A 22,045-nucleotide genomic window follows, 5' to 3' on the forward strand; every position below is an offset into this window, starting at 1 on the left:
TGCATCCTTTCTGCCATGTATAGTGGTGCACTTATCCCCCCCCCAAAAAAAAAAGAAGTTGGTATATCAATATCTTGGAAACGTTTCGCCAAACTCGATGAAGTCGATAAATTTTATGAATTTTTAGTCTTAATAAAGGAATTTATTTGCTGACTGGAACTTGAAGCATATGTTTGCTTTTGTTTCTATAGCTAAAATTTCTACAAAAAATCAGTCAATTTTGAAATTATTTTTGAAACCAATAACATCGAATTCTTCCCATTAAAAAGCATCGTTCTTTCAATTGTTTTTTTTTTACTTCTCGAAATACTAAATTATAGGTCTTTTTGCTTTTGTTTCTAAAACTAAAATTTCTTTAAAAAATCAGTCAAATTTTGTAATTTTGAAACCAAAAACATCTTTTTCCCATAAAAAAAACATCGTTCTTTCAATTATTAAAATTAAAATTTTCAAAAGCATTTGCCCTCGCTGCCTGGCCCAATTTGTTTGATTATTTAATTTTTTTACAAAATGATTTCACATTCAAAAACTCAGCTTTTTATTCGGCAAGATTGGTATTTTTTTCTCATGTTAATCTGCAGATTTTCGGTTGACCCTCCCCCCCCCCTTCCCAGACAATGCTTCTTTGAGAATTTGAAAAAGTTTTCATCTGCAGGAATAGGTACCTAACCTACGTTTTTCCAGCCATAACAAAATGTGAGCAAGATTCTAAATTACTCGTATAAATTGGATTAGGTATTTCAGAAGGAGAAATGTTCAATCGTGGTATAAATTTTATGCTCAGTTTACTATTTGATGATTTATAAAATGCTTAGCAAATCGGAAATATTCGGCAGCGAAATGAAAGCTCAAAGATATTCGTGACGTCATCAAAACTTTGAAGCTTAATTACAGTTTTTTAAGGCCTATAATCGCGAAAAAAATTTCAGTACAACCATCTACGCATTACGCTGAACATTTTGAGTATTTTTTCAAAATTTTCCGTTCAGCCGTTTTGCAGTGATGGCGTTACAAAGAAAACACCACTTCAATTTATTAAGTAGATACACAAAATTAGCAATTTTAGACTTTTTATTTAATGTAAAATACGAATTTCTGCTATTCCAGGAGGCGAACTTGGTTTTCCAGGGAGGAGGCTAATCTTGTCATGAGAGTTCATTTCATTCAAAAAAGACTTTTCAGAGGTGTTAGAACTTGAAATTTTTCTTAGAAGTTGGATTTTTTTCGAATTGTTGAAAATTGAGAGGCCCAGTGTAGCTTGAGTTTTTCAAAAATGGGAACACTAAAAAATAAGGAATTATTTTAACACCAGAGATCACCACTTTAGAGCAGGAAAACTAACGTGAAAAAGCGAGGGCAAAAAGGAAAAAATTGACATTAATTTTTTCTTCGGGAATGTGTTCAGATGAACTCCCTGAACTACCAAAAAAAAACTCGACCCTCCTAACCCTGGAGCTATTTTTTTTAGGGGGCTAAAACCGGTTCCGATTTACGTTTTTTGCGATTTACTCCGAAAATATTAGGTTTACGATAAAAACTACCATGACTAAAAATGTTCCCCTTCAAATTCTCGACAATTTGATACTACGCTCGATACCCATCCCTCAAGAGGGGTGTCTAAAAATAGGGGTGGAAAGAGTGAGTGTTTCAAAAAAAAGTCAGTCCAATAAATTGATAAAAGTTACCACTTAATATCATTCGTTTTCGCTCAATTTTTTTTACAAAGTCTACTCACCCAACTATTAATCACACCACCATTGATTGGTCTTCAACCCTCTCAAGAGGTTGGTGGGGGATGCTTGATTTTTCAAGTAACACACAACTGCATCATGTATTTGAAAAACGAATCTGGACATGCGATATATCGAATTGTATGTTTTCGAGGTCGCTGAATACGAATACCAACTTATTTTCTGGGTCCAACTCCTCAAAGCCCCTCTGTGCCCCAAAAAGGGGGTTAAAATTTTGAAAAATCGTGAAAAGTCGAGTGATATATCGAATGGTATGTTTTCGAGGTCGCTGAGTACGAATATGAACTTATTTTTTGTGTTCCACCTCCCAATGTCCCTCTGTGCCCCAACAAGGGGGCCAAAATTTCAAAAAATCATCAAAAAGTCGAGTGATATATCAAAATGGAATGTTTTTGAGGTCGCCAAGCACAAATGTGAACTTATTTTTTGGGTCCCACCCCACAATGTCCCTCTGTGCCCCAAAGAAGGGGCCAAATTTCGAAAAATCGTGAAATGTCGAGTGATATATCAAATGGTATGTTTTCGAGGCCGCTGAATACGAATATGAACTTGATTTCTGCTTACAGTTTCTCAAAACCCCTTTACACCCTTCTAAATAGGATAAAATGTTGAAAAGTCGCTGAACATCATGTAAATACGACTATATCGAATATTATGGTTTCAAGATTGCTGAACAAATATTTTTAGAATCCAAAGCACAATGGCTCTCTGTTTCAAAAAGGTTAACGAGAAAACATGGTGTGATTATTTTCTTCAAAGATTCACACCATTCTTTTAGAAATAACTCTGAAAATTCATCTCAAAAACACTGATTGGAGTAACTTTTGGAGGGAGAAGCGGAGAGGTAGAGGAGGTATCACCAAGGTATTATCGGGATCACTATTCAAAAAGTTTGAACGCTCATTTTGCAAAGAAAACATTTTACATCTTGCAAGATTTTTCTTTAAAACGCTCACTGACCTAAGTACTAGTTTTTGATTATTTTTCAATAGAAAATGAAATTTTTCCTAGGTAAGTACGTGCAACTCTAATTATTTTTAGTAATTACCTATTCACAATGTTTTTTTTTTGGCTGAAAAACTTATAAATTGATAAAATATTTCAAAATAGAATCCCGAATACATACTATTCGACATACTTATCATTCGACTTTTCATGATTTTTCGAAATTTGGCCTTTTTTGGGGCGAAGAGGGACATTGTGAGGTGGGACCCAAAAAATAAGTTTATATTCGTATTCAGCGACCTCGATAACATACTATTCAATATATCACATGTACATATTCGTTTTTCAAATGTATGATTCAGTTGTGTGTTACTTGAAAAATCAAGCATCCCCCACCAACCCCTTGGCTGGGTTGAAGACCAATCAATGGTGGTGTGATTAATGGTTGGGTGAGTAGACTTTGTAAACAAAATTTGAGCAAAAACGAATGATATTAAGTGGTAACTTTGATCAATTTATGTCCGACTTTTTTTGAAACACTTACTCTTTCCACCCCTATTTTTAGACACCCCTCTTGAGGGATGGGTATCGAGCGTAGTATCAAATTGTCGAGAATTTGAAGGGGAACATTTTTAGTCATGGTAGTCTTTATCGTAAACCTAATATTTTCGGAGTAAATCGCAAAAAACGTGAATCGGAACCGGTTTCAGGCCCTTAAAAAAATTAGCTCCAAAGTTAGGAGGGTCGGTTTTTTTTTTGGTAGTTCAGGGGGTTCATCAGAACACATTCCCGAAGAAAAAATTAATGTGCCAATTTTTCCCTTTTTAAAACCGCTATTTGCCTGCTCTATTTGAGGGCTGGGAGCAGAAGAAACCGCGAATTTTTGTTTGGCCTGTAGTTAAAGGCAACCCTATTTGTGATGCTCTCACTGGCTTTTAAATAATCTTCCCATTACGTCTTATACTCATCACGGAAATGCAAAGTAGCTGGGAAATAATCAATTGGTCAACGCCATGGCTTTAAAAAATAAAAATAAAAAACAGTTTGGATTCTCTAGATCCACCAATGATTCGTTTGGCCAACTCGCAGGTTACCTATACCTACCTATACGACTATGAATGTATGAATGTCGTATTAAGCTGAAGGTGTGTTGTCGTAACGAATCAATTATCCAATAAAGAACGCGTGTTATTAACATTGTTTACATTGCTTAACCCGAATGACGAAGACAACGGTCAGCTTGTGTGAGCTGGATATCGAGCCAGAGGAGAGGAGAAAATGAATACAAAACTAGTTACGATAAATATCGAAGTGTCCACACACATCGTGGTGGTCCTCTTTGACTTCACAGGCTTCGCAGTCGAACACTATGTCCAGTATATTCTTTCCATGTGATTCGATCTCAGATACGTGTGATTTTTCAGACGCTTCTAGCTCACAAATTGTCTAAAATCCGAAACCATGCAGGCTCAGAGATCATAATAATAGGCCTATCTGGTCTGTACCTAGACTTACATATAGGTACATGAACATGTACATTACAGTACGTGTAGGTAATTAATACGCCAGCAATTCGATATGGTTATACTTGTACATTGCTTCTCACATCTCGTATGTATAATATGCTACAAGAACAAGAACGCATATAAATCAGAATTCATTAACGTTGTACAGTCTCGAATCAATCAAGTTGTCATTTTCTTTACCATCCGAGGTATTTTTTTCTCTCCAGTAACCTCAACAGTCGTGTGTAGGTCGCGTTCGTGAATTCGCGTGCCTTCTCCAACATCGTCAGCATCACGATCGAAATTATTGTTATGGCGCTAGTGTAGGACTACAAATGTCAGCTGGACTGGAAAATACTTACCCACCTAAAAAAAAAAGAAATACGATGAACGTAAATACAACCTATAAACGTGTGTACGAATTTATCAGGTTGTCTCATCTGTTGTACGAGCCTGTGATATTAATAACTAGGCTACTATTTTCACACCTACACGTTAAGTGAAGTATCGCTATTTACGAGCATTTTTGTGCGGACGTACTTATAGTTATAATCAAAGGTCATAGTACGTCCTTAGCACTTTTACCATGTTCGAAATCGTATAGTGTAGGAACAACTCATCTCACGTGAAGTTATTATAGCAATACTAAATAGTAAACTGTACTGAGCTGTTCGTTGGACGTCCTACGTCGAATTTGTAAGTAAATGGCCACGTTAAAAAGCTGCGCAAATCACTCGATGACTTGCAAACAAACTTGAAGAATTTTGTCACAAGTACCCAACTACCTACCAATGAGTTAAAAAATACGTTTGTAGACATATGTAGCTCACTTACGACATTTTCCCACTTACTCAGTCTGTCTCTGTGTGTGTGTGTCTGTGTATATTTTGTTTGTGGGCCTCTGCTCTATCTACGATAACATGACACAATGTAACTTATACCGATACCCGTCATTCTTATCTCATATTTCCAATGATCTACATTTCATATTCCTATATAAACCTACCTATACGAAATATGAAACGAACGATTTGAGTAATTAGTTTCGTAGATATGATAAAATTACCTACGTTTTTTTTTAGAAGTTCGTAGTACAAGTACTCTCTTATATAGGTGCTGATGTAACTTGTAATGCTGCGTTGATAAACAATATCGAGTAGGCACGTAGGTATAAGTAGGTAGGTAGGTACTTGATAGTGTGTAAATCCAAGCGCCAATTTGATAGAAATTATTTTTCAAAACTAATCAGTGTATGATTTCGAAATCGTGAACGACCTTCTTCGGTTTCTTCCGGTCAAATGTAGGATAATTTTTGGAACCCTGTATCAAAATTTCAAGTACCTACTCCTAACTTGTTATTTGTTTTTTAAATTCGACCCTTCAGTTATATTATCCTTCTTGTTTCCCATTTTGAAAAATTTCAGTGGTGGAGAAGGGTCGCTGAGAGGAGTCAGGTTTAAAAAATGATGAGAGATTTTATTTCAACGACTTCGAAATAGTTGGAAAATGTTGAGACGACCTCAAAAAACGAGTTCGTTGATATTTTTGTTATTCTTGTAAAATTTTAACCCACTTCGACATGCCACATCCGTTGGTGTGGTTTTTGGCCCGAAATTTTTTTGAATAACTTAAAAATGAAAGTCATTTGAATTTTTATTTTTCTTGCGAAATTTTAACCTATTTTGATAGGTTGCCAGGTGACTTTGAAAATGTTTTGAAATTCATCGAATTTTGATTCAAGTTTTTTGAACTGCTCAAAAATAAAAATCGTTTAAATTTTTGATTTTTTCACAAAATTCCAACCTGTTTTGAAAATGACTGAAAATTTTTTTGAAATTCATCAAATTGGTTCAATTTTTTTTGAATTCTCAAAAATGAAAATCATTTGAATTTTTTTTTTTTACATAATTTTAAAGTATTTTTGATTGTTTGTGAGTTGATTTTGAAAATTTTTCGAAAGAAGTCCGAATTTTTCGTTCAAGATTCTTTACGAAAAGCTCAAAAATAAAATCTATTAGAAAATTTCCGTTTTTTCGTGAAGTTTTAACTCATTTTGATGGGTTGCAAAGTGACTGAAATTTTTTTGAAACTCATCTTTCGATTCAATTTTTTTTTGGATTTTTCAAAAATGAAAATCATTTGATTTTTTTTACGAAGTGTCTTAGTTTTTTTTTGACGAAATTCCAACGTGTTTTGATAGATCGCGATATGACTTTGAAAATTTTTCATGAAAAACTCAAAAATGAAAATCATTAGAATTTTCTTATTTTTCTCGTGAAACATATCATGATAGGTCACAAAGTGACTTGGACATTTTTTTAAATTGGTCGAATTTTAAGATTAAATTTTTTTGTATACTTACCTTGTTCAAAAATGAAAATCATTCAATTCGAAATTCTAACATATTTTATTGGTAGGTCGCAAAGTGACTTTAAATTTATTTTCAAATACGAGTAGGTGGCTCAAAATAATAGCTGTTTGAATTAAAATTTTTTTTGCGCGAAATTTCAATTCATACTTTGGTGTAGTTTGGCCTCAAAGTGACTTTGAAAAGTTTTAGAAATTCGTTTTTGTGAACTATAATTATTTTTATGGATAGATCAAAAACAAAATTAATTAGAATTTTCCTTTTCTTCACAAAATTTTACTTCATTTTGATACTTATGTCGCAAAATGATTTTGAATTTTTTCAAATTTTCGAGATTGGATCTCTTGATGGAGGGGGAGCACCTCCACCCCCAATTTTGGGCAAAACTTTCGAAAAAAAATCAGGGGCATGTGATATATCGAATTGTATGTTTTTGGTAACGCTGAACACGAATATGACGTTAGATTTTTGATTCGGCCCCATCCACGGCCCCCAGCACCTCCCCAAATGGGGCAAAAGTTCAAAATGGTTTTTTTTTTCGTGCGACACATCAAATCGTATGTTTTTGGTGACGCTGAACACGAATATGACGTCAGATTTTTGGTTGGACCCATCCACAGCCCCAGCACCTCCCCAAGGGATGTAACCTAAAAAAAAAACACTCACGCAACTAGCGTGAGATAACCGACTTTTCGTTTTTCAGGCCCGATTAATCGATTAATAATCAGCCCATCATTACCCATCGAGTTCCTAACAAAAGGCATCGAAATAGAATTTTGAAAATAAAAAAGGACTTTAAGGACCTTTTTTCACCAAAAAAATGACTAAAAAATGACCTTTAAATTACCGATTTCTAGGCGTTTAGACCCAATATCAACCAACACAATTCATTTTATTTGCTATGAACTGTTTCAATCTAAAAATGTATGCGGCAAACAAATTTGAAATTATTTTTATTTGAAATATTTTCATGAAACTAACAACTAATAGTAACATCCAGGCCTTTTTTTGTATTTCTTTTCTGAGGGGGACGCTAAATTGAAGTTGCAAGTCCCTAATTTTCATCCTCCCCTGTACATAATTTGAATTTTTGAAAAATAAAATCGAAGTATCTACCCACACTAAATTATTTTTGAAAACCCTTCTTAATAATTTATTATTTGATCGAAACAAAGGCAAAATTACTGCTCGAGCGGAGCAAAAGCTTTAGAAAATTTGTAATTTGAAATGTAGAACAACATCAATTTTAATGAAAGGATTCGATTTTTCTGATCTCAACACTTTTCAAAATTGGTGGGATAACTTCAATTTTTCAGTGATTTTTTGGATTCTTTGGAAATTTTTGTTTTTCAAATGATGGAATTCCTATACTATTTTTTTAATTTCTTTCTTGCCACTCATGTCAATTTCTCGCCTTTTTCTTGGTTTCTTGCTATTTTCTTGCCAGTAGACACTCACACTGAGGTAAAAACTTGAATGCTAAATTTTAGATTTAGAGCAATTTCCAAATTTTCATCATAATTCTGATCTCGGTTTCGCTTTTTACTATTCTGATAATTCACAATTTTTTGAAAAAGTTACCAAAATCTATTCATTTTATCATTTTTTAAAATTCGTTCATTTGTTTAATTGTTATGAAAATTTTTCGATACTTTCGAACTTTTCTTTGGGGGAACGGCGTCCCCCTGCGACCCCCACAAAAAAGCCCTGGTAACATCAATTCCCATTAAAGTATAAAAATAGAAAAAAAATGATGTTACCCCCTTTGGGGAGGTTCCGGGGGCCGTGGATGGGGTCCAATCAAAAATCTGACGTCATATTCGTGTTCAGCGTCACCGAAAACATACAATTCGATATATCACATGCCCCAGATTGTTTTTTGAAATTTTCACCCAAAATTGGGGGGTGGGGGTGCTCCCCCTCCGTCAAAGAGTCCCATGTCGAAACCTAAATATTTCGAAACAAGAAATAAACTGAGAAATCGTTTGGGTATTAAGACAGACATTGGTTATTGCTAAGCAAAACATTTATGCTTTAAAAAAAATAGGTGTACAAAAACAAAACTGATGAGGAAGTCTGCAAAAGTCTGCAAAAATGCCACCAAAAATCAATTAGGCCTACCTAAGCTGAACTGTCAGAGGAACACGTGAACCGACTTTCCATCGAGTTCCTAACAAGAAATAAACTGAGAAATCGTTTGGGTATATTAAGACAGACGTTACTGATTATTGCTAAGCAAAATATTTATTCTTAGAAAAAAAATAGGTATACCAAAAACAAAACTGATGAGGAAGTCTGCAAAAGGACACAAAAATGACAAAAAATATCACTTAATCTGAAATATCGAGGGAACGTCTGAACCGATTTTAATAAAACTCGAAATCTCAAAATTTCGGCAATACACCAGTCGGGAGGGATAAAGCACTTTGTTCAAAATTTCATAGGTTTCGAGTTTACTCTGCCACAAAATTGGTACATAAACACACATATATATATATATATATAGATTGCCCCCATACATTACGAAGCCCATGACATTTCACTGACTTTCTGCGGACCGACGTTTAGTTTGCATTAGCAGGGGCGCGCTTGATTTTTTCCATGTGTTCTCAAAGCAGCTCACTGCTGGGCTGTGAAAAGAAGGTATATACTCCATCAGGTTGGAGAAAGACTTATATTTAGGCTTGTAATTAAATTTTCAATTTTTAAGGAGGGCTCCCCACTCAAGTGTATGTTTTTTAGATATTCCCCAGACTTTTTCCACCATCAAAAAAATTGTTTCATTCACTTCCAGAGAGGTGAGGAACTCGAATAGCTCGTGCATGTAACGCCAAGTCCATAAAATCGGATAATGCAGGTCTTTAATGGTATTCTGCCTCATATACACACTGCGTTGGCTTGTTTCTAATGTCTGTGGCGAGTGAAAACAGAACAGACTTTTTGCAGCCCGGCACTGGGCTGCAAAAAGTCCAGATGGGCCGCAAAAAGTCTGAGGTTTATCTAGTATGGGCTGCGTAATACCACTTTTCATGTGTATATATATCTATATATATATAAACTTTAAGGAAACCTGAAAAAAACCTAATGGTCCCACAATGATCCCAACACCCCAAAACGCAAAGAAAATTTACTCCGGACCGAAACTGTCACAGTTGAGACAAATACAGTACCTGACTTTTCTACGAAAAGCCGGTAAAAAAGGGTTTAATCGTGTGACACATGAAATAGTATGTTTAATGTTTTCGATATCGCTGAACACGAATATATCCTTAGTTTTTCAAATTGACCACACCCGTAGCTCCCAGAACCTCCCCCAATTGGTGGAAGTACGAAAAAAAAAATTGTTGGAGGCCGTAGATTGAGTCTAACCAAAAATCTGACGTCATATTCGTGTTCAGCGTCACCAAAAATATACTATTTGATGTGTCGCACGAAAAAAAAACCATTTTGAACTTTTGCCCCATTTGGGGAGGTGCTGGGGGCCGTAGATGGGGCCGAATCAAAAATCTAACGTCATATTCGTGTTCAGCGTTACCAAAAACATACAATTCGATATATCACATGCCCCAGATTTTTTTTCGAAAGTTTTTCCCAAAATTGTGGGTGGGGGTGCTCCCCCTCCATCAAGAGATCTCATCTCGAAAATTGAATATTTCAAAAAAGCATCAAAACGTACATCTATGGAAATTTTTTCAGAATTTTAAATGGTAGCTCCCACTTACAGCGACATTTTGAAATTTGAACTTTCAATTTGAAAGTTCAACTTTCAAATTTTGCAAATTTTAAAATGCTTAAAAAGTTCAAAATTTAATACCCTTTCGAACTGTGAAATCAGTTTTGATCAAAGTATCATAGTTTTGGAGGAATGCGCTGCTGAAGTAGAGTACCTAGAGACAATGTGAAAACAATGGAAGCCCCTTACCCGCCCCCTGAGGGGGCTGTGAGCAAACTGATTGCGGGGGTCTTACTTACTGAATGGGTAGATATTGTAAAAAAAAAATTTGAGCGAAATCGAAAGACATGGTTTTCAAAATCGCATTTTTTTGGTCGAATTGACGTGGAATGACCCTTTTATCAGTTGCAAAGTGACTAAAAATGAATTTTTGGCCCAAAAATAAAAAATAATTATATGAATTTTTATTTTTCTCGTGAAGTTTTAATTTATCAGGCAACACTCGAAATCAGAAAAAGTATTTGTCAAAGGCTGGGATTTAAAAAAAAAATTCTACAATTCCAAACCGCCTGCAGTAACTTTTACAAATTCGGAGTTGGGATATTTTGGTAAAGGATTTGTTTTTTGTCTTCTTCCAAGCTAAGATTCCAGGATTTTGACACAACTCCTTTAAATTTTCATTTGACAGAAAAGTCATCTTTATTCCGCCTTGATAAGGACCCAAAATTGATAAAAAATAGTCAAAAGTTAAACCATGGGAAAGTACTTTTACTGTGATCAACATATCGAAATTTCAATATCCCATCCCATAAGGCTAATTCCACTTTATTAAAGGTGGAAAAAACTTGATGATTTTCCTCCCAATTTTGACCCTCCCCCTCATCAAATTTACCCTGAAAGTTCAAATTTGGCACATATCAACTATCAATCCATATTTGACCCATCGCTATAGGGGTCCAAAAAGTCAATTTTGAGCAATGTTTTGGATTTTTGACCTTTAAACCAGCCTGGAAGTTCCTCTTAATTTCCCCTGGAGGAGATTAAACAATGGGGGGGGGGGGTGTCATAGAAGTGCCCTCTACAAATTTAACCTGTTAACCCCATTTGATCCCTTTCCAGGACCGATGAAATCAATTTTTGAACATTTTTTTGCATTTTTTGACCCTTTGAATCAACATGCAGCCCCTCCAAATTAGTCTAGGAAGTCCAAAGTTTTCAAGTAAAATGGAGAGGTGACTCGAAAATTCCTTTCAGGATTTTTTACCCACCAACTCCAGTTCCCCTAGTTATCACTTCTTTTGACAGGATCGAAAAAATTCATTTTTTAGTCACTTTTTGTGATTTTTCAAAATTATGTTAAGGTCAGTTCGAAGTCCCTTAAAATTGACGTAGGAGTTCAAAACTTGACAGATTTAATAATTACCTAGGTTCGTGGTAGTGCTTTTTGGGGGGTTCGACCTTTTCTTATCTCATTAGACCTCCTTTCAGGATCGACCAAGTCGATTTTTTTTGTGATATGTAATGGCAATTGTTTAAGAACTTTGAATTTTGTCCATTATTATGCATCTGCAGTGGAGATGAGTGATAAAAATCACCAAAAAGTTAAACTTTCTACCTCCAAAATCTTCACTCAATTCGAATATTTGTTTCCCAAGTTCGAGTATTTACCATCTGTTATTGTATACTGTATACCTACAAATTACCTTGTACAAAGCGATAATTGCGAAAAATCGAACCCAGGTACTTCTTATATTCTCTGAACCAGAGACTATTACATCTAATAACTCATACATAGTAAGTACCCATTAGCAAAAATTACGACTTCGTGAAACATAAATCCAAATATTTGCACTGGAAACAAACCACGAGAGAAGGAAAGGATCGTGATTATATAAAACGATCCCCTCCTCTTCACTCGCCCAAACCGCGTACAGCTTTTTCAATTACCATCATGAAAAAAGTACCTATGCAGAAAAGGCGTCGGCAGTAGTTCTCCTTCTTTTCTACCCACGAAATAAAATCTGAGACTGTTTCTCATATTCCATATACCTTCTTTTTTTTTTAAAGAGTTAGTTACCAGATCGAAACAAAATACCCAACTCTGTACAAAACAGCATTTCATTTCATTTCCATATACAACCCACCTAATTCTCGGTTAGTCTCACAATCTCAGGCACCACATGGACTGTACCAGCCCATATGTAAACTCTTTAAGGAGCATCGCATCGTTCGACTGTAGGTACAATTAAACTGGTTTTTTTCCTTCTTTTTTTTGTTTCGTTAATTTTACACACGATTCGGGGAATTAAAAAAAAAGTCTAATCGAAATCCTATTGTTATGTGTCTGTAGATCGCCTCGATCGCGATCGAGTTCTCCGATAAATATGCGATTATCGACCTTTGTATTGCCCATCTCTCTGGAGTGAAGGTACAATATATTAATAAAGAGACTACATCAGGTAGTTAGGTAGTCTTAATAGGTACCTAATCGATTGCTTAATGGTAGGTATCTGCAATGAATCATGTTCCTGTCTTTCTCATTGAATCGCGAACCGATTCACGAGTCGAATATCTTTAAATCTACGACGAGTGTTTATATTATTGATGTGTGAATATCTGTATACGAAAGACCGAAACATACATAACATTATGACTTCATTTACGAGGAAATTTTTTCACCTCAGCTAACACAAATATATGTATTAGAAATGCCAAGTCATTTAGCGACTCGATTATAATAAACCAATACACTAAAACGTAGGTATATGTAAATTTGCAATATTTGCCATCAAACTGGCGATGGCGTCTTGGTTCGAGTAGGTATTTTTTAGTGCCACGATCGTTAAATTAACGTGTATTCGCGAGAAAGGCTCGAATGAACGTCGAGAACTTAATTAGAATTCGAGACCGATGTTTTTAAACCAGTTATTTTTAAATTAAATTGTTAACTAAATGACAGAGCAAACGAAACAATCTGTAGCATTTTTCATTATAGAATAGAATATGATAATTAATTAAAAATGAATTGTATTTTCAAGAAATTATGAATTAATTGAGGATTTAATTTTTCATTTATTTTTCGACAGGGATAATATTTATCGTTTGAAGATGGAGAATCTGCAGACGGTTCAAAAGAGCTCGTGGACAGCAGCAGCCGATAAGATTACGGTTTGTTTGGATAAAGGCCAATCTGAAGAGGACTGCAGAAATTACGTCAAGGTTTTGTTATCCAATGGGTCGAGATTATTTGCTTGCGGTACCAATGCTTTCTCGCCGTCGTGTTCGTGGAGAGAGGTGAGTACATGTGTACAAGAAATACTACACTGTCTTGAAACATTAGCTTCGAATTAGATTTATTATTTAATCGACGATTAATTTCATTTCGCTATTGTCCACATTTTATATGTACCTGATCATCTTTGTTTACAGCTTCAAAATACGGACAAAGTGACTTCCTGGCTGGATGGCAGAGCCAAATGTCCTTACAATCCGTACGCCAACATCACCTCCCTGATGACCGAACGAGGAGTATATTTTGCCGGAACTCCGGTCGATTTTACCGGTACTGATAACGCGATAACTAAAGATTTCTCAGGATTCGTACGCACCGATCAATTCGATTCCAAGTGGCTGAACGATCCTCAATTCGTCGGATCATTCGAGACAGATGCTTATGTATTTTTTTTCTTCAGAGAAAGCGCTGTCGAGTACATGAATTGTGGAAAGGTAAATTTATTGTTGTTGCATTCCTTTTTTTTTTTTTTTTTTTGGTTTTAATTCAAGTTCCTTTTTCTTTCAGAAAATATACTCCAGGGTAGCTCGAGTGTGCAAGGAAGATAACGGGTCACGAATGTTGTGGACGACGTTTTTAAAAGCTCGACTCAATTGTTCATTGCCGGGTGAATATCCGTTTTATTATGACGAAATCCAAGGAATTACGTATCTACCGGATGATGGAATTGTATATGCGACATTCAATACACCAAGGTACGAATTTCTGAAAAAAAGTACAAGTTTTTTGCTGAAAATCAGAAGGAATAGTGTGATCGGGAGTACAAATCGTACTTTCCATTCATTTTTAAAAGTTGTCCAAAAATATCTTATATTTTTGTAAAATTGAACAAAAAAAAAAAAAATAAAAAACAAAAAAAATTGAAAAAAATTTGAAAAATTACTCTTAAAGTGTCGCTCGAGAAGGATTATTCCGGATTCAGACTTCTTTCCGCTCTAGTACGACCACTTAGAGAGCTCGTATCATAAAAGCGAGTATGAAATCGAAATCAGCATCTCCCAAAACCTAGCAAACCATAGGTCACTCGAATTTTTCATTTTTTTAGAATTTTGGGACTTATTGTGGAATTTGAGGGAGGGAGGGGGGGGGGGGAATTTTTCCAAAAAAAAGTAAGCTGAAAATTGAAATCACCGCCTTTAAAAAATAATCAAAAAAACATGTTGATCGTACGAATTTTTAATTTTTTTAAATTTATGGGGTTCATTTTGGGACTTTGGGGGATTTTTTTAAAAAAGTGAGCAGAAAATCGAAATTAGTGCCCCAAAGAAACTAACAAACGATAGGTCACACGAATTTTACAATTTTTGGAATTTTTCGGCTTATTGTGGAATTGAGGGGGTGGGGGGGGGTGGGATTTATTCAAAAAAATGCCTTCAAGGAGAAAACTGATCAGAGTGAAGCAGATTTGATATGATAAGATGAAGCTCTTTGTATAGATCTGATCAGATCGGTTTGATAGTTTAATCTGATAAGACTTACGCCTACACTTCAGACCTGAAGAGACCCCGATCAGAATTTTACCAAATTGACTTGAAAAGCAGAAGTTTGTGATACAGTTAGCCCATTTTTGACCTGCCGGCTCGATTGGAAACGGTTTCAACCCGTTTTAAGCAGTTCTGGAGTCTCCAGAAAATTGTTGAAACTTTTTGAAGAACAAAGGTCTCTAAAAAGCTGCTGGAGGCTCTAAAATGACTTGAACCTATGTTCAGTTGATTTTATAGCGTTTTAAAACAGGATTTGATAAATTTTTATGGAAATTTCGAGCATTGAAAAATCTGCTGGAGGCTCCAGTAATTTCCAAAAAGGCGCTGGAGGCTCCATAATGACTTGAACCCACTTGCAGTTAATTTTATAGCGTTTTAAAATTGGTTTTGGTATCATTTTATGGACATTTCGAGCATTGAAAAATCTGCTGGAGGCTCCAGTAATTTCCAAAAAAGCGCTGGAGGCTCCAAAACGACTTGAAATCTACCTGCAGTCGACTTCGTAGCGTATTGAAATTGATTTTCAGAGTAAATTTCGGTTTTATAACTCAATTTGATGATTGAAAAATCTACTGGAGGCTCCAGAAATTTTCAAAATTAACTGTAGGCTCCAAAATGACTTGAACCTGCATACAGTTAATTTGATAGGGTAATAAAATCGAATTTGGTAACATTTTTATGGACATTTGGAGCATTTAAAAATCTGCTGGAGGCTCCAGTAATTTCCAAAAAGGCACTGGAGGCTCCGAAACAACTTGAAATCTACCCGCAGTTGACTTCAAAGCGTATTGAAATTGGTTTTCAGTGTGAATTTCGGTTTTATAACTCCATTATATGATTGAAAAATCTATTGGAGGCTCCAGGAATTTTCAAAAGCTGGTGGGGGCTCCAAAATGACTTAAACCCGCATACAGTTGATTTATTAGCGTTTTAAAATTAGTTTTGGTAAAATTTTTATGGAAATTTTTAGCATTTAAAAATCTGCTGGAAGCTCCAGTAATTTCCAGAAAGGCACTGGAGGATCCAAAACGACTAGAAATCTGCTTGCATTCGACTTCACAGCGTATTGAAATTGGTTTGCAGAGTGAGTTTCGGTTATATAAGTCCCTTTGACGATTGAAAAATCTACTGCAGGCTCCAGAGATTTTCAAAAGTTGCTGGAGCCTGAAAAATGACTTGAACCCACGTACAGTATATTTGATAGCGTACCTATTAAAATCGGATTTGGTAAAATTTTATGAAAATTTCGAGTATTGAAAAATCTGTTGGAGGCTCCAGTAATTTCCAAAAAGTCGCTGGAGGTTTTAAATCGACTCGAAATCTACCTGCATTCGACTTAATCGCGCAATGAAATTAGTTTGCAAAGCGAATTTCGGTTTTATAACTCCCTTCCATGATTCAAAAATTTACTGGAGGCACCAGAAATTTTCAAAAGTTACTGGAGGCTCCAAAATGACTTGAACCTGCATACAGTTAGTTTGATAGGGTATTAAAATTGGATTTGGTAAAATTTTTATGGAAATTTTGAGCATTGAAAAATCTGCTGGAGGCTCCAGTAATTTCCAAAAAGTTTCTGGAGGCTCCAAATCGACTTGAAATCTATCTGTAGTCGACTTCATAGCGTATTGAATTAATTTCAGAGTGAATTTCGGTTTTATAACTCCATTTGATGATTGTAAAATCTACTGGAGGCTCCAGGAATTTTCGAAAGTCGCAGGAGGCCCCAAAATGACTTGAACCCACTTGGAGTTCATTTGATAGCTTATTAAAATTGGATTTGGTAAAATTTTATGAAAATTTCGAGCATTGAAAAATCTGCTGGAGGCTCCAGTAATTTCCAGAAAGGCACTGAAGGCTCAAAACGACTATAAATCTACCTGCATTCGACTTCATAGCGTATTGAATTGGTTTTCAGAGTGAGTTTCGGTTATATAACTCCCTTTGATGATTGAAAAATCTACTGGAGGCTCCAGGAATTTTCAAAAGTTGCTAGAGCCTGAAAAATGACTTGAACCCACATATAGTTGATTTGATAGCGTATTAAAATTGGATTTGATAAAATTTTATGGAAACTGCGAGCATAGAAATATCTGCTGGAGGCTCCAGTAATTTCCAAAAAGTCGCTGGAGGTTCTGAATCGACTCGAAATCTAAATGCATTCGACTTAATCGCACAATGTAATTAGTTTTCAGAGTGAATTTCGGTTTTATAACTCCCTTTCGTGATTGAAAAATCTACTGGATGCTCCAGAAATTTTCAAAAGTTGCTGGAGGCTTCAAAATGACTGGAACCCGCAGACAGTTGATTTGATAGCGTATTGAAATTGGATTTGGTAAAATTTTATGGAAATTTCAAGCATTGAAAAATCTGCTGGAAGCTCCAGTAATTTCCAAATAGTCGCTGGACGCTCCAAAACGACTTGGAATTTACCTGCATTCGACTTCACACCGTAATGAAATTAGTTTGCAGAGTGAATTTCGGTTTTATAACTCCCATTCATGATTCAAAAATTTGTTGGAGGCTCCAGGAATTTTCAAAAGTTGCTGGAGGCTCCAAAATGACTCAAGTTGGAGTTCAGGTTTCAAAAATCTGCTGAAAGCTCCAGAACTGCTCAAAACGTTTTGAAACCGTTTCCAATTGATTTGACAGATCGAAAACAGTGTGCCTACCAATATCCCAAATTTCAGATTTCCAGGTCTATTTGGCGGAATTTTGATTTTTTTGCTCATTTTTGGCCTGAATTTGATTTTCAAAAATTCACCAAAAATGTAAAAAGGCACTTTACACTTGAAATTTTGCCTGGTGATAAATCGTTGCATGCTCTTTTGATCTAGCTTTATCCAGTTCAAAAAATTTCGTATGACTCTACGTTGGAAAGCAAAATCTGCGATTTCGGCGGACCTATCAATCAAAATTGCCACCATTTTGTGAACGGACCCTACTTCTTTTTTTGCCAAGTTTGCTTTAAAATATTCTGTAGGATGTCCTCTTCAAGAAAAAGCTGTCCCAGAGGTTGTCCGGAGGGGGGGTGCAATCCCAGTTCGTTTAGATCTGTTCAGATAAAGTCTACTATAGTCTACTTGGTTTCTCTCTATTGCAGCAATTACAACACGAGCTAATTCTTTGATTTTTCATTTTTGACAGAAACGCTATCGCAGGATCGGCAATCTGCGCTTTTAATTCGTCAGCCATCGCAGCAGCTTTCGACGGTCCATATAAGCATCGAGAGACCATCAGTTCGGCTTGGGAGAGACGTTACACGTCGTATCCGAAACAATGTCGGAGCAGCGATCCTCGAGTTTTAATGGAATCGTTCAAGTATCAATTAATGGATTACGCCGTTCAACCAGTTCAGCAAGTTCCTTTATATCACAGTATACTCGAGACAATTGTGCATATCGCCGTTGACGCGATACCTACGAAATTACACAGGTAAGGGATATTAAATTTTTACGACTTTGTCGCCGTAAGAGTACGAGTATGTGATGGTCGTCTTCTTTATGTGCATAAATTAAATTCTCCCAACTCGACTAATCGAATATTTTGCATTTTTTTTTTTTCGCAGAGAGATCCACATTTTATACGTATCGACTGAAGATAACCGTGTAAAGAAAATATCCGTATTGCCTCGTACCATGGAGACGTGCATTTTGGAGATATGGAAACCCCTGTCGAATCCTACCGATAAAATATTATCGATGCATTTCCTAAGACAGACGGTAAGATTCATATTATCAAGTAATATGATTAACATGAATGAATGTTCACTTGGAATTCCCTCATGATGACATCTTGTTACAGGAATCCCTGTATATTGGCACCAAGCAACAAGTAATCCGAATACCAGCCCAACACTGCAAACGTCATAAAAGTAAACCAGCCTGTATCGATTCGATGGATCCGTATTGCGGATGGAACGAATTAAAAGATAGATGCTCGCCTCCTCCTGATAAAAATGTAGCCACCATGTATTGGCATCAGAACATCCACCAATGTCCTACTTTCGATCACCCAGGTAAAAAAATTTTTGGTCTGGAAAATCCATCTCTGAGTAAAAACACAACCGAGACAAACATTACCTTCTGGTTTCTTTATTTTAGTTCCAGGAGGTTGGTCTGAATGGTCATCATGGGCACCTTGCAATCAGGCTGGTACCAGTAACGAAGGTGCTGATCAATGCATGTGCGCCAGTAGACAATGCGATAATCCTCCACCTAAAAATGGCGGTCCGTATTGCGAAGGTGTTAACATCCAGGTATATGGATTGGGCTTTTATTCGGGGTTTATTTATTTTTCTCATTATTTTAGTCGTGAGGCCCACGTAAAAATCTATTGCACCCCCATCACCCCCGGTCGACCCTCCTCGGCAACTTTTTTCCTAAAGGGGAGTCCTGAGGAACATTTCTAGCCCTTGTACTCAAAAAAAAAGTGGAACTACTATCTCAAAATCAACGTCCAAATTAATTTTCACATCAGAATTCAAATTTTGGGCCAATTTCGGAATCCAGACTCCGGTGGGGGGAGGGAGGAGGGGTTCCTGATTAAAATTTGGCGTAAATGGGATGAAAGTTGAGTGTGGTATCAAAATCGAGGTATTTTGGGGTGTGATAATTGGTGTTAATTCAATTCTCCAATCATCATGGACTCCAAAGGGGTGTAGTCCTAAATTCAAATCTGTGGGAAAATGTTGAAAATAATCGACCAGTGATGACTGATGAGGCGATTAGAGATGTTTGAACGTTAAAACCCTAAAAAATTCAAATCTTTTACTATAAAAAGTCTTACTTTCTTGTCAAAATTGCAAACAAGTCTTAATTTTTTCTCTAAAAATCATAATTTTTGTCAAAATTTCAAAGAAAGGTTTGGTTTTTGAAAGATTTAAGAAAATCTTGGATTTTTTTAGAATTTCAAACAAGTCCTGATTTTTGTCAGAAATTCGTGGAAGTTTCCATTTTTTAACCAGAAATTTTTAGAAATCCTAATTTTTGCCAGAAATTCGTGGAAGTTTCCACTTTTTAACCAGAAATTTTTAAAAATCCTGATTTTTGCCAGAAATTGATAAAAGTCCTAATTTTAGTCGAATTTTCAAAAAAGTCAAGACTTTTTGCCAGAAATTTAAAAGATTTCCAATTTTTTGCTAGAGTCTAGAAAGTTTAGATTGTTTTACAGGATTTAAAAAGAGTCATGGAAAAAAACTGGATTTATTTTCAGCTGGAGTTTGAAAAAAGTCCTGATTTTTGGCAGAAATGCGAAAAAATTGTCTATTTTCCAACCTAAGATTTTAAAAATTCTGATTTTTTGCCAGAAATTTAAGAGAGCTTCGTATTTGCCAGAGTCAGGAATAGAATGTCCTGATTGTTTTTCAGAATTTTAGAGGAGTCATGATTTTTGTCAGAAAGAAAAACTATTTTTCAGTCGGTGTTTGAAAAAGTACTGATTTTTGGCAAAAATTCGAAAAAGTTTCCATTTTTTAATTAGCGATTTTAAAAAGTCTTGATTTTTTTGCCAGAAATTTGAGAAAAGTTCAAAATTTAGTCGAGTTTTTAAAAAAGTCAAGATTTTTTTCAGAAATTTTAAAGGAGCTCTGGTTTTTTGCCAGAGTTGAGAAAAAATCCTGATTGTTTTTCAGGATTTCAAAGAAGTCATGATTTTTGTCAGACAGAAAAATTTGATTTTTTAGCCAGAGTTTGAAAAAGTCCTGATTTTTGCCAGAAATTGATAAGAGTCTTCTAACAATAAGCAAACATTTTTTTCTAATCCCATTTTTTCCAAAAATTTGACAAAATCTGTCTTTTTAAGTGAAAAATTCTAAAAAAAAGTCTTGATTTTTCGCCAAAAATTTTAAGAAATTCCTGGTTTTTGTCAGAAATGTGAAAAAATTCAGTTTTTTTAGCCAAAATTGGAGAACAATAAATTTTTATTTTTTTTTTACAGAAATTCAAAAAAAGTCTCAGTTTTTAAATCGTTTTGATTTTTTTTCAGAAGATTAAAATACAAGATCAGGTAATCTTGGCAAATTTTTATCAAAATTTGTGATTTTTTCCATAAATTAAAAAAAAATGTCTCAATGTTTACCAGTTTGAAAAAATTTTGGTTTTTAAGCGAGAGATTCAAAAACTTATGATTTTTTTAGGATTTTAATAATTATAATATGTCGCAATTTTTATCAAAAATTTGATTAAATACTCGATTTTTTAGTCAACATTTGGAAAAAGTCCTAATTTTTTCCAGTACGTAATTCGAAAATGTTTCAATTTTTCAACTGTCCTGATTTTTTGCCATAAATTCATAAAAGTCCTCATTCTAGGTGATAATTTTTTTTAATCCCAATTTTTGCCAGAAATTCGAGAAAATCTGTCTTTTTACGTGAGAAATTCTAAAAAGTCTTGATTTTTCGCCTAAAATTGAAAAAAAATTAAGGGTTTTTTGTCAGAAAATTGAAAAAATTGAGTTTTTTTTAGCCAGAATTGGAGAAAAGTTCTCATTTTTTTTACAGAAATTCAAAAGAAGTCTCGATTCTGAAATCGATCTGATTTTTTTTTCAGAAGTTTAAAAAAGTAGGGTAATCTAGGGTAGTTTTTATTAAAATTTGGAAAAAAAATAAGATTTTTTTCTCAAAAGTTCAAAAAAAAGTCTCAATGTTTGCCAGTTTGAGAAAATTGTGATTTTTTCAGGATTTTAATGCATAATTTTTTCCAGTAATTTCAATTTTTCAACCGTCCTGATTTTTGTCAGAATTTTTTTTAAACAGTCTCAATTTCTGTCAAGATTTCCAAAAAGTTTTAATTTTTCTTAAAATTCAAAAAATTTTAATTTTTGTTAGAAATTTGAAAATTTTTTAGTGTTTTGGTAAGAGATTTGAACAAGTTTTGTTTTTTTTTCTTAATGTAAAAAAGTCGTGATTTTTTTCATCAGAAATTGATGAAAATCCTGACTTTAGCAGAGAATTTTTGTTTTTTGATCCAAATTTTTGCCATAAATTTGAGAAAATTATATGCTTTTTAAGCAAAAGATACTAAAAAAAATC

General features: G+C 34.9%; 1 protein-coding gene across 1 annotated transcript in view; it reads left to right on the forward strand.

Moving 5' to 3' along the window:
* The window catches only part of Sema5c (Semaphorin 5c), a 79,880-nt gene that overhangs the window by 50,390 nt on the left and 7,445 nt on the right, over positions 1-22,045 (forward strand). The window contains exons 4-10 of the mRNA XM_065355765.1: positions 13,329-13,536; positions 13,672-13,968; positions 14,042-14,229; positions 18,163-18,450; positions 18,584-18,737; positions 18,820-19,033; positions 19,119-19,273. Coding sequence (XP_065211837.1) covers positions 13,329-13,536; positions 13,672-13,968; positions 14,042-14,229; positions 18,163-18,450; positions 18,584-18,737; positions 18,820-19,033; positions 19,119-19,273 — 1,504 coding nt within the window. The remainder of the gene's footprint in view (positions 1-13,328; positions 13,537-13,671; positions 13,969-14,041; positions 14,230-18,162; positions 18,451-18,583; positions 18,738-18,819; positions 19,034-19,118; positions 19,274-22,045) is intronic.

Source organism: Planococcus citri, chromosome 1 (genome assembly GCF_950023065.1).
Source record: "Planococcus citri chromosome 1, ihPlaCitr1.1, whole genome shotgun sequence".
In the NCBI taxonomy this organism is placed as follows: domain Eukaryota; kingdom Metazoa; phylum Arthropoda; class Insecta; order Hemiptera; family Pseudococcidae; genus Planococcus; species Planococcus citri.